The sequence below is a fragment of the Cricetulus griseus genome, chromosome 4 (genome assembly GCF_003668045.3).
Source record: "Cricetulus griseus strain 17A/GY chromosome 4, alternate assembly CriGri-PICRH-1.0, whole genome shotgun sequence".
Classification (NCBI taxonomy): Eukaryota; Metazoa; Chordata; class Mammalia; order Rodentia; family Cricetidae; genus Cricetulus; species Cricetulus griseus.
Genome location: NC_048597.1, coordinates 210,259,211 through 210,272,553, shown reverse-complemented (window position 1 = coordinate 210,272,553; position 13,343 = coordinate 210,259,211). Strand labels below are relative to the sequence as shown.

Sequence of the window (13,343 nt, the reverse complement as noted above, 5' to 3'; positions counted from 1 at the left end):
GTGTGGCGGGGTAGTGAGTGTTGGGAGTGTAAATGACACGGGCACAGGGTAGGCAATGGCGAAAAACAAAAGCAATTCCACAGAAACTTCCATAACACCTAGTCCCACTAGACGAGTGGTGTTCCTATAGTAGGACTTGCCTCCTAGTAGGGCCATGTGGACTGTTTTGGTACACGCCAACACTCTGAGGTCTGGTCTCTGTCTCTCTCAGCATCTGACTGGGTGCCTCGGAAGGGTACCCCACGTGGCTCTATACCCTCTGTGTTTCTGCACCTTCCCAATAGTGAGGCCCCATATGTCTCACAGTTGCCTCCTTGTCTCCTTAAGAGGGTCCCGGGGCCTGTACTGCCTCCTCCACCTCGCCTCTATATCACTCCTCTGTGCTTGGACTCTGGAACAGAGCTCACTGCCTCCAGTAGAAGAAAAAAAACAACAACAACAAAGAGGAGACAAGGTTTGGTCCATGTGCCCAGAATCTCAGAATATTACAGTCATGTCACCCATGACTTGCTCAGGTATTTCAGAGAGAGAGAGAGAGGGAGAGAGAGAGAGAGAGAGAGAGAGAGAGAGAGAGAGAGAGAGAGAGAGAGAGAGAACAGAGGACTGTTTTCAGTCCATCCTCCTGACCAACAGTTCTCGCTGTGACAAAGTACCTAACAGAAATAACGGAAGGAAAGAAGAGTCCATCTTGGTGCACAGTCTGGGGGCATACTATGGGAAGTCATGGCAGCAGGAACCTGAGGCAGCTGCACACATTGTTTCCACAGTCAGGAAACAGGAAGAGATGGATTATCCAATCCAGGACCCCAGCCCATGGCCTGGTGTCACTTATATTTAGGGTGCCTCTTCCCATCTCAATCAACCCAGGCCAGAAACTCCCTCATAGATACGCCCAGACATTTGTCTCCTGGGACATTCTAGATCCTTCCAGGTTGCCAGTTATATGAATTATTGTACACACACCCCTAAATATTTTTCTTTGGGAACTTATTTGTCCCCTATTTTAACTTTGCTCCCTAATCCTCTGAGAACACTTCCATCGTTAGTTCAGTGGGTCTGATTCACTGCAGCCTTGGCTTTGAGCAAAACCATGGCTGTCTCACTACTCACCTCTTTCCTTTAGCTAGCCACCTACCAGAGTTTGTGCATTCCTGTATCTTTCTGCCTACCTACCTGTCTATATAGACTCATTCATGAGCCATTTTCATACAATGTCAATCTATTCTACAACCCACCAGTTAAAAGCTCTTCATGATTTCTTTGCTAGTTAACATATTTGAAATGTCTTTTTTTTTTCCCACAAAGCAGTCTATTTTAGACTGGCTCTCTTAGGCTGGATGCTTGATAAGACTTGAGGTTTTATCTTGAAAGCAGTTTCTACATTAATTAGAAATATTTAAAAATCAAATTATTTTATCTAAAAATTTCTGGTGAAAAAAATGATGGCAGCGATGGGTTGGGTGTTCTGGTATGAGGAGAGAGATTAAGGAGAGCAACAGTTACCCCAGATGGTGCCCCCCATTTTGAAGCAACACAGCTGGATGTTTTGCATGAGCTATCTGGCCGCTCTGAGACTAGAGTGTGTAGCCTGTTGAGTTTATGCCAGGTGAAATTTCTCTCATGTTTTGAGGCTGGTGAGATGGGGTAGAAAGGTGAGCCCGTTCATTGAGATTAATAACACTGCTGGGATGGCAGGAACGCAGGCCATCTGCTTCTCCCTTAAGGACTCTGCTCCCCCATTTTGCACCTCACTTACCATCTAGATTTATAGGCACTTTGGCATCAGGAGGTACACAGGATTAAAAGCCCCAAACTCCAAATGCTCTGAGCACTGGTCTCTTGGCAATTCTGCTAGACAAATCAAGAAGTAACAAATTTCCCCCAAGAAGGCTATTCGTTTTACATTTGGCAGTTAAGTTTTGCAGACCCAAGAGAGGGAAGATGTAAGAGAGTTCTGGTAAGTGGCCAAATTTGAGAGAATTTATCTTAATGACGGGGCTTGTTTATTGGTGATGACGGTCACTGAAGCTGCAGGCCTGTCTGCAGCAGAGTGGGAGTTTGAAGATTGATCAGTAGGATGGCCATCCAAGCAGGAGGACCCATGGGACCCTTCTAGGTCAGTGTCTGTACTGGGCAGGTGACTGCCACATGGTGCCCTGGATACTCTTTAACTACTGTGAGCTAACCTTTGCTTAGTTTTTTTTTTTTTTTTCCTGTCATCATCATCACCTTTGGGTTTCATATTGTTCTGTGAAGATTTGATTTGTGAAGACTTTGCCAAAGATTCATCATTGTGGCTCCCTGCATTTCATTTCCTGCCAACTTTCTTTTCTAAATACATATTTAAGAAAAAATACTCCCAGGTAGTGCTGAAGAGATGGCTCAGTTGTTAAGAATGCATACTGCTTGCTCTTCCCAAGTTGAGTTCCCAGCATTCACTTCAGGAGTGAACTTAAAATCGCCTGTAACTCCAACTCCAGGGGATCCCATACGCTCTCTGATTTCCACAGGCCCTGTACTCACTTCACACAAAACCATACTTCCACACACACAGATACACACAATACAGATTCACAAACAAAACTCTCAGCTGAGGAAACCAAAATTCCACCTTTGGCCTCTATAGTTTATAGAATGAGGCATTTTAAGAGCCAACAGCAGTCTGAGTGGATAGTTCAAGTGTAATGGTTCCTGAGAAATGATATCTGAAGTTGTCTTCTGGCCTCAACACCATGTGTATCCACATGCATACACACTAAGTGCCAACAGCCCTGTCTCTACAAGTTACTGTTTTGCCCAGAGAGATGAAATGGGCAAACACTGGTGAGCATAAGACCTTGCTGAGGTATTAGTGAAACATGCAGACACCCTGATCTTCACCAGTAGATTTGAGGAGGGGCTCAGACATAGTGGTGGTCAACAGCTGTGCTCACAGAGGTCCTGGTATGGTTTTATGGGGACCCTTATTGTAGTGAGGTTTGCCATTGAGGTTGTCAGATAAAATATAGGGAGATAAGTTTAATTTTTTAATTCCAGGTAGATAACGTGTAAGGACAAATATCGGCCATGCAATATTTGGTGCATATTTATACTAAAATATCATTCATTATTTATTTGAAGTGTGCTTTTTTGTTTGCTGTATCTGACAACCCTAATCATAATAAAATATAAGCAGATGACCTTCCCTATTCCTGGATCTAAAGCTGTAGATAATGGCTTCTTAGCAGCATCCATTGACAATGGCCACCACCACAATAAGGATAACAAGATGACTTGGGTGGCTGGTGTGGATTCAAGAAAAGAGAAGTAGAATTTGGCTACATCTGTGATGTAGGTCAGATATTGTGAACCAGTTACATGGTTTGACCTTTTGTCAACTGTCAAGAGACCCATAAATAGTAAAGGTAAAATAATTTCCCCCAAGACCACAAAGAATACACAGGCAATGCCAGGGTTTGTGCCATCTCTGCCCACTTCTATGACCCTGAGGTGTTCCACTCTACCAGTAATGCAGCATTGTTTTAGCACTTGGCAGAAACGTCAATCCTTTTCTTGTCAAGTGGGAGCTGAGAGTGCTGGGCAATTTCTCTGGCATCTCTTCATCCTCCACAGCTCCTGCTGCAGTGCTGGCTGACTACAGATAAACTGTAAAAATCTGCTCAATGATTCTGTTGACAAGTTGCATTTCAACAGCTTAAGCTGTTTCAGCAACAGCTTTCAATTCCCCTCCATTGGTCTTACTCTTCACAAGGCCAAAAGGACTTGGAGAAACCTTTGGAGCCAAGCAGGGAAGGCTGGGAGTCACCTTCTCTTAGGAGACCATTGTCATCAGCCATGAGTTACCAAAATTGTCCCTGCTGTTTTGTTTTTATTGCTGAAGCATTAGAAACTTGGGCCCACATGTACAAATATGTCTGGTGTCTTTGGTATCACACACTCAGGCCAGGTATGTGCATACCCACATATCTGGTGTCTTTGGTATCACACACTCAGGCCAGGTATGTGCATACCCATATATCTGGTGTCCTTGGTATCACACACTCAGGCCAGGTATGTGCATACCCATGTATCTGGTGTCTTTAGTATCATACACAGACCAGCTATGTGTGTAGGATGCATGGATTCTAATTCCTTTCTTTCTTACCTAGATGATTACAAGTCAGAGCTGAGAGAGCAGCTACCCCTGATTGCTGGCTCTGCAGCCGCCGGGGTTGTATTTGTTGTGTCTCTGGTGGCCATCTCTATCGTCTGCAGCAGGTAGGTCCACCACTCAACCCTCCCTGACCCCAGGAAGTCCCTCTCTATGTACCCATCTCCCATGTTGGCCCTTCCCCAGTTGGGCAGCCTGGGTAAGTTCTCCAATATCAGCCTAGAAATCTCAAGATGATTTATTTTCTTTGTGCCTCGGATAAAAACCTGCTATGGGAACTGGGCAAGACTCTAAGTAAACAGCATCCATCCTCCAACCTCATTTTAGCCAAGACTTTTAGCCCCTCATGCACAAGGACTTTTCAGAGTGACAGTTACAAAATTGCATTTGACCCACCGGAGCATCACAGCTGTGCACCAGCAGTCTTCTGGTTAGAGAGCTCAGGCCCTGGGCAGCAGGCAAGAGGCAAGCAGGAAGAAGAGGGGGTAAGGAGGAGACGGTGTGAACTGAGCTCTGCTGAGCTCTGGCCTGAAGGCCTTGTGAATTTTTAATACTGTTTGCAGCTGCCTTGGGTGGTTATCCCAGATACTGCCTGCAAAGTCCTGTAGTCAGGCTCCCACCAAGCAGTTCTGCAGTTCACTGGTACTGATGGGAGCCCTCATCACCATTGCCCTCTTGGCAGATGCCCACAACCTTTCCTGGTGCCTGCAAGTCTTTGGCTTGAAAGCTGAAGCCTCTGCCCAAGGGAATGTGTGTTGGTCAACCAGAATGTAAGCTAAGGCAAAAACAAAACCTTCCAGTGAGGGGTTCCCAGATCCAAATTGCAGGAGACACCAGGCTGAGTTCTGTGTCTGGGCATGAGACCTGGGTGTGACTCTGCTAAGAAAGCCCCTCTTCTCTATCTGCAGGAAACGAGCTTACAGCAAAGAGGCTGTGTACAGTGATAAACTCCAGCATTACAGCACGGGCAGAGGTGAGTAGAGAGCACACGCCCACAGACTGACCCAGTGAATCAAGCCAGTTAGCGTGTACAGTGGTCCTTAGAGTCAGCCTAGTGACAATCAGGTACAACAGCAAATGTCTGACAAGTCCTCAGTGCCTATGTGGCACCTCTCTGCAAGTCCCTGGAGACCACAGGCCATCCATTGCCCGCCCTTTCTGGGCAGCCACTGGACTCCTGGTGGGAGATTACTTTCTGCACTGATAAGCCATATTCGAGACAGGGGAAGATGGGGTTTAGCAAGTCAATGAATCCTGAAATCACACTCAGTGGGGAAAGATGGAGGGTTCTCTATTAACATCTTCTACCTTATCTTATCCAGTTGAGCGGCTGGGGAATGTGTTAACCAAATTCACAGATAAGCCATAGAACATGAATGCAGGGAATTAAAAAGATAACAGAGCCCAGGAGGCTGAAGTGCTGGGGTAGCTCCTAAGCATTTTTTTTCTTTTAAATGGTACCTTCAAAAGTTTTTCTCATTCATTATCTTCCCCCTGCTTTTCTCTCTTTAACTCAGATTTCTTTCACCCACATACATATGATTCTATATCAAAATTTCTGCTCCTTCCCTGAATGATTTCAGAATTGCAGTCTAAACCAGTCCCCAAGAGGGTGGGCCACCTTCCTGCTTCCAGAAGCAAGTACTTAGAGCCTTACACAAGACGCTGTTTCTAAAGGACTGTTTCTGAGTTCCACAGAGGCCCTGAGGTATCTGCTCCAGCACACTGGGCTCTCCCCTGTAAGCCACATCACACTCCAGGCCTGCTCTGGTGTCCTAAACCTCTTTTGTCCTGAGCACTCAGCCATGAGCAGATCCCATAGGCACGTATAACCTGAAGCCCTGGTTCATGTTCACTGGCTTGGTTCTTTTGTAAGTAAAAATGGCTTCCAAGAATAAAATTCTCAAGGACCGGAGGACTTTCCTTCTCCAAGGTCACCTGGGACAAGAAGGAATGCAATGTTCACAGCTGCAACCATGTTATGAAGGAGCACGTGTTCTAATATGGAGGGTAGGAGCCTGAGCTGCTCAAAAGGCATTCCCTAGAAATGGCTTTTCAACCAAAGCACAGCTGAAGATTTATATAAGGTCAAACCTTTCATAACCAGGGCATGTAGGCATTGCAAGGAAAAGCCACCATAACACACCAGGACTCCCCAGGCCATCTCTTGAAGCCAGACTTTGGTATCTGACTCTCAGAAGACAGGTACCATTCTGATGCCTTAGAACTGTCCGGAAGCCCTCACTCTGTTTCACTTCACTAGCTCTGGCTTCTGGCATTGCCTCCTTGTCTGCTCTGGGCCAGCTCCTTCCTGGGATGAGCCATTGGATGTCCATTTCAGGTCTCGTTCCTGACCTCTTTGGATAAGGAAAGCATTTATAGATGGTCCTGTTGGCCTGAAAGCATCAGGACCACAAGAGTACATGATTGGTTTCAAAAAATGCAATCTCATTTTGAAGTCTAGAGACTACTAACAGTGCCCCAGGGTGACTCAGCCAAGAACTCTCTTTCTAAAGGTGGGGCACAGAGTATCCCCAGGCATCCAGGGTAGAGTGATGAAGCTCTTTTGACAACTTCAACCTCACATTTGGCCATTCTTCTCTTGAAGTGTGTTTCTGCCAGGCTACTTGGTGTATAAAAATGTGTTTCTAAAATGCTCATGGCTCCCTATGTGGGAGAGTGGGGTACTCATCACCTCAATAGCCACAGTGGGAGGTATCTCTGAGTCCTAGTCTCTGTAAAAAAGAACTACCCCCCAGTCTTCAGCCAGAGAGTCCTTGCTATCCAGTGAGCATGACTGGAGTCAGTCAGTGAGTTTCACCTATTGTTGCTAGGTGGATGTAGAGTTCTTGTGGGAGGCTCAGTTTACTTCTTAGGCTACCCTAGATATATGAGCCATTTCTAAATGCCCTTCTCCTCTGTGTACTATTCTCTTTTAATCAATGTCTGACACCTGCCTCCTACCCCACACACCCCCATCCCACACACCTGAGCTCTGACACCTGCCCCTTCCCCTTCCCACACAACTGGGTTCTCTAACTAAGCCACACCCTTGTGCACCAAGTTGCATTTTTTTTGTACTTTTCTCCTATGAACAGCTGTCTTTTTGGTTGAAGCCATTGTTATTGGAGAATCATGATCAAAGGACCATACAGCTAGAGGAAGGCTCAGGCACAAAGACCAGAAGGGAAAACTAAAACTCTGATAAAGGAAGAGTCTGGCTGGGAGGGAGAGTCAGACAGATAGAGGTGGAAGGGTGGCTATGGTAGGTGTCATCTGTGCCCACACTGGGAACTTTAATCTAGAAGCTTGCCTTGACTCCCATAGTTTCCACAACCACTCAAGGAAATAGGTGGTAACCCTGGAAGGACAGTGACTTTCCTGAGTGACAAAGCTTGAGGGTTGAAGAGGTGGATTATACAATCCCTCTGAGTCTGGCTGCATACCTCGTGGTCTCCCCATATTTTATGTGCCTAGTCTTGTGTGCAGCTCTATGTATAATTCCAGGTGCCCGCTGTAGGTGGAGTTTTTCTGTGTTCTAGCAGCCACTCCCAAATAACCACAGAGAGACTTAATATTAATTATAAATGCTCAGCCAATAGCTAAGGCTTGGTACTAGCTAACTCTTACAACTTAAATTAGCCCATTTATATTAATCTACATTCTGCCTTCCTCTCTCTCATCTTGCATCTCCTGTTTCCTTTCCATGTCTGGCTGGCAACTCCTCTGACTCTGCCCTTCTTCCTCCCAGCATTCTCTCTGCCCTGAAAATCCTTCCTAGCCATTAGCCAATCAGCTTTTTACTAAACCAGTCACAGTGACATATATTCACACAATGTAAAGGAATATCCCACACCCCAGTTGATGATTTGTGAGTCCCCACCTCTGAGTCCCATTCCAAGAGTCAAAAGGCTCAAATGTGCCCAATTGTGCATGCAGATTCATAAACTGTGTCTGGACCCTTATATGAATGTCCACCATGGAGTGGAGTGTGGACAGCTTTGGAAGCTCTGAGGGCTTCCTGGTCTGGGAGTAAAAGAACATCTGAGTTCAACTCTGTTCACCATTGACTGGGAACGCCAACTCCCTCGGCTCCTCCAGGGGGTACTGTGAAGGAGCTGGTGGTTCTTGTCTTCCAGACTCTCCCTTTTAAAGTGATGCAGAGGTTGAAAGAGACAGTAAAGAAACATTTGCAAAGTCTCATCTTCCCTAACATGTAAAGGCATGGTAGATTTGGGTACTGGAAAACTTGATGTTGTATTCAGTAACTGACTCATTTTACCCCTGAGTCTAGAACAATAGCTTTGAACCTTCCTAATACTGTAACCCTTTAATTCAGTTCCTCATGTTGTGGTTAACCAACCCCAACCATAAAATTATTTTTGTTGCTACTTCATAACTGTAATTTTTCTACTGTTATGAATCATAATGTAAATATCTGATATAAGGATATTTGATATGCAACACTGTGGAGGTGTTGGCCCACAGGTTTGAGAACTGCTGCCCTAGTGAGCAGAGATATAAAGGGGAATGTGAATTGGTGGAAAACACTTCCTGGAGGGTGGGATAGAAAGAGAATATGCTGGGTGTGGTGTCAGTCAGTCTAATAAAGGGGTTCATGCTCAAGGGTGGGAAGGGACATGGGCTTCTCATGCTCAGAAATGGGTAGACAGTGTGTTGTCATGGTTTCTTGGTCCAGTTCTCATAAACTGTTGGCTAATTGCAGATGACCTGGAGAGGATGATCCAGGTAGGGTGTGAAGGATTAGAAACCTGACTTTAGGAAGTTATGGCTCTTTCTATTTGGGGGGGGGGATGCAAACAGGTGTTCAGGGATTTCTGAGCTGGGTGGGTTGCATGAGTTTGGAGATGAAGGGAAATTGGGTTTTGTGAACGGGTTGAGGGCTAGGAGATCAGTACTAAGAAAACTGCCTCTAAGTGGAAAATATAACTTACAATGTCTACTAGATGTTTTGAAAAAAAAAAAGCATAAATGAGGTAAGGACCTGTATTTGTCAGGTTTCTCTAGAGGACCAAAACCAACCAATGGGATGAATAATCTCTCTCTCTCTCCCTCTCCCTCCCTCCCTCCCTCTCCCGCCCTCCCTCTCCCTCCCTCTCTCTCTCTCTCTCTCTCTTTCTCTTACACACACACACACACACACACACACACACACACACACACACACACACACACACAAGCTGTTGAAGCTGGGGCCCTCAGCTGTCTCAATCTGGCACCAGAAGCTCTGAAGGTTCCTGGAGAACTGCTGGTTCCTACTCCTAAAGAAAGCTTGGACATGAAGCTTGAATATGCTGGTTCTGATATTAGTATAGGAATTATCATCATCATCAGCAGCAGCAATGGGACAGATTAACTCAGTGGCTAAGAGGGAGATCAGGCAAGGAAAAGGCAGGCAAGATAATTTTTCTTCTTCCATGCCCTTTTTATCTACACTGATACCAAAAGGTACCACCAACAATCAGAGTGGGCCTTCCCATATCAATCAAAGAAATCAGCACACTTCCAGGTGAGGCTCCCTTATCAGGTGACTCTGACATGTGGCAAATAGACAGTAAAACCAACCATAATACTTGAGATTGGAAAACATAATCTTCAGACAAAGCAAAGGAGCAGAGGGAGGGCATAGTTGTGAGTCCAGGCCCAGCCAGACTAATGCCCCAAGACACTGTGAAACACATGCATCTGAGAATATGAGCGTGAATTCTGTCATCATTAGAAATAGACAAGAGGTAATTAAGAAAAAAATTATGGGACCTTGTCTCTTTTAATTAGGCCATATATTTAGTAAATTCAAGAATCATGGGTAGTGCTTATGGTATAATGGAAGGCACTGTTAAGTAGATACAGACTTTGTCTTCATATGGAGAGAAGGTGAGTTAGTGACTGTCATTCAGGAGGAAAGTCCCTGGTGTTTTTCTAGCTCTTGTCCAATTCAATCCATGTTTGCTTGATGGCTTTTTTAACTTCGCAAGTCAGATGCAAGTGTGGGGATGCTGATCGAGTTTGTAGGTAACAGTTGGGAAGCAGAACTAACACCATAAAAGACAGAATCAAAATTCAGAGCTACCCAACAGCTTTGAATGCTAATTTGAAATCTGCAAGACAAAGTGTTAGCAGGATAAATCTGGAACCTAGTGTTTAGGTTAAAACAAAACTAAAGCAGCACAAATAGGGAGTGATCCCACTTACTATTTATTTGTGTGGAAAAAAGAAAAGCCTAGCTGATCACATGCTTACTCTCAGCAGCACTCCTGAGACCAATGCTAATAACACCCATTTTGAGTACTTGCTGTATTAAATGTGTGCATCTACTCTTTGTGCTGTTAAGAACCAACTCAAGAAGGACACATTCTACAAAGCAACTGTCCAGAGGAGAGCAGCCTGCCTGTGTCGGGTGTGGCAAATGTCTGACTCAGTGGCAGTATGTTGCCCGATTCACAGGGGCTGTCCATCAAGAGGTTCCTCTACAATGGGTGCTAGGGCTGAAGAATTTTTAGTAATGGATGCGATTTTAAAAATTCCTGCCTTAGGTGTGAGATGGGATAAAGTCACACCCAGAAGCATGTCTGAGTTACTGTATTCTGGGTGGTTGATGCATTCTGGACTTCAAAGATTGCACCCTACCCTCAAGAAATCACCTGAGGCTGGAGAAGCAGGACAGGAGGACTCTGGAAGGAAAAGACTGACTGGGACATTAAGAGTAGATCATTAGGACTGGGTGGTGGCTCACGCCTTTAATCCCAACACTTGGGAGGCAGAGGCAGGCAGATCTCTGTGGGTTCCAGGCCAGCCTGGTCTACAGAGCTAGTTCCAGGACAGCTAGGGCTGCTACACAGAGAAACCCTGTCTTGAAAAACAAAAACAAACAAACAAAAGAGTAGATCATACATAAGTGAAGGTTGGTACAAAAGGAAGCTGAGTTTACAGTCACTGTTTATTGAATGTCAAATAAATGGAAAGATCTAGATTCACCCATGAGTATGCCATTGTTACCTCTAGTAGTTTCAAGACGATTATCTATTGTCCTTGGGTTCCCAGTAGGACTCCAGCAGCCCAGCACCAGAGATCATTGCCTGGAAGAACTTGTCTATTCTGGTCATATGTACCCACAAGGCATGGAGGTGTTAAGCAATTTTCCAGGAGTATTTGTTCTAGCCTCTTTTGTTGTCTTCCTTCCAACACTTCGGTTGCAGATGCTGCCATCTTAGACTTTAAGTAATTGCCAAGGCCACTTCATAGCCATTTCTCTAGCCTACCTCTGCAAAATAAGCTCCCCAATGCCCTGCTCTCAAAATACCCCCACTGCCAACAAAACAGTTGTCAGCTTTGCATGCCCAGTGGCATCAGATGTCACATCTATGTTTGGTAACTGGGGTCCCAGTGCTTGTCTATCAACATTGCTGCCTATGCTTCAAGCTGGTCTCCCTCTTCCTCCACACTCGGCACCAAGCTCTCTCTGAACATTCTAAACTTCTCCTTTGTTGTAACATGTACTGCTATCCTTCCATTTATTCCTATTCTGGAGCTTCTAGGACTCTGACTTTGAAGAGTGGCATCCATGGCCTTCTGCCTTCTCAGGTCTCTGTAGTTTATAACCCATTACCAGGCATGGTCTCTTGATTCAGCACCATCCAGCACTGTACCCTTTCATGTCCTGAGACCTTTGCTTTCCTGTAGATGCCACAGTGCTGGTTGGATGTCTAGCAGTAGCGAGGAAAAGAGGGAGGCTTGACACCCTGAGGCAGAGTATCAGAGAAGGTCCCTTAAGGACTGCACATGTTTCTAAATAGCTCCCCTCTCATGCTCAAATACCTGGACAAAATTGCATGAGTCACAAAGTGACAAAGTCTCTCTTGGATTCAGAATGAGGTACAAGCAGGCACACTTCCTCATCCCCTTATGACTCCATCAAAACCTGCTGGGACACAAGAATATTAATGACTGGAAGCAACCCAACTCACTCAGTCTCCAACATGACCCTGCAGTTTCTAGCAATCTTCCCTCAACTAGAGGCCAGCTGGATTTTGCTGGAACCTCTGAACCCCTAGGATCAGTTGTCACAACTAGCCTGCAGATGGCCCTGCTGCTAGCTCTAATTCAGAATGCACACCAAGATTGCACAAGGGCAGTGGGTCTTCTCCCGTAGCTCTGAGTCCATGCATGTTACCTGCTGTTTACAACAGCGAGCTCTCTGTTTTTCCTTGCACCCCTGGCACTTGTAAATGTCTCCATAACCTTTTAAATTTCCCCATGAAGACTTCTAGCATCCCCATAGCTCAACTCCGCCACTTCCATTGACCCTCTGGTGTGGGGGTCTCTGAGAGTAGAAAGGAATTTCTTCTGCTTCCAGAACTATTTGATGCCACACAGGAAGGTACCAGAGAGCAGTGAAGCCATGCTCCCCATGAACATGTTTACAAATTAGATCTTTATTGGAGATTTGTAAACAAGGAGATGGGAAAGCTGGGGATGTGATTACTAACAAAGCACTGACAATACGAGAGTCTAGCAATCAGAAGTTTAAATCCATACATGCCCCTTTTACGCCAAAGATATGCAATGAATGATTTTTTTTTTTTAAAGGAAACTCAAATATGGCTAACACTGTAACAGTATTTCTATTACTAAGAGTGGTGGGAGGGCACATGAATACCTATAAAGCATCATGTATTATAGGGGTCTGTACCTCTGATCGCTGCCATCTCCTCTAACAGTATTTCCTCAGCATTCACAAACCGAGGACATCTGCACCCAGTCTGCCAGTGTCTGCATTGTACTCCGTTGCTGACTTGATTCCTTGTTCACTGTCTGGTGATTCATTGCACTAAATACCATTTTCCTGATAATTAAAAACTGCTCACTGGCAAGTGGGAGCAGGAACAGGCTGATGCAGGATTTATGCAGAAACACAAAATGAGCCGAAAGACAAATGACCTGTTCTGCCTAGAAAAAGGCATTTATTTCTCCTCCTCATCTTCTGGGATTTGAGAAAGGCTGGCTAGAGATTGGGAGCATGGTCTAGAGAGATCTGTCATCATATGGGAAGGTGTTTGCAAGGAGGTCCATTGTATTCATATGCTTAGCCAAATCCCTCTGTTAATTTGGAATACAAAGACCCCTGCCTGCATCCTGAGGACCTGGGCCAAGACCATCTTTTCCTCCTGCCTTA

The 13,343-nt window shown here is 45.2% G+C and overlaps 1 protein-coding gene across 1 annotated transcript in view; it reads left to right on the top strand.

Annotated features, from left to right (window-relative positions):
- The window catches only part of Ephb1 (EPH receptor B1), a 298,236-nt gene that overhangs the window by 217,184 nt on the left and 67,709 nt on the right, over nt 1-13,343 (top strand). The window contains exons 8-9 of the mRNA XM_035444232.1: nt 4,149-4,257; nt 5,059-5,123. Coding sequence (XP_035300123.1) covers nt 4,149-4,257; nt 5,059-5,123 — 174 coding nt within the window. The remainder of the gene's footprint in view (nt 1-4,148; nt 4,258-5,058; nt 5,124-13,343) is intronic.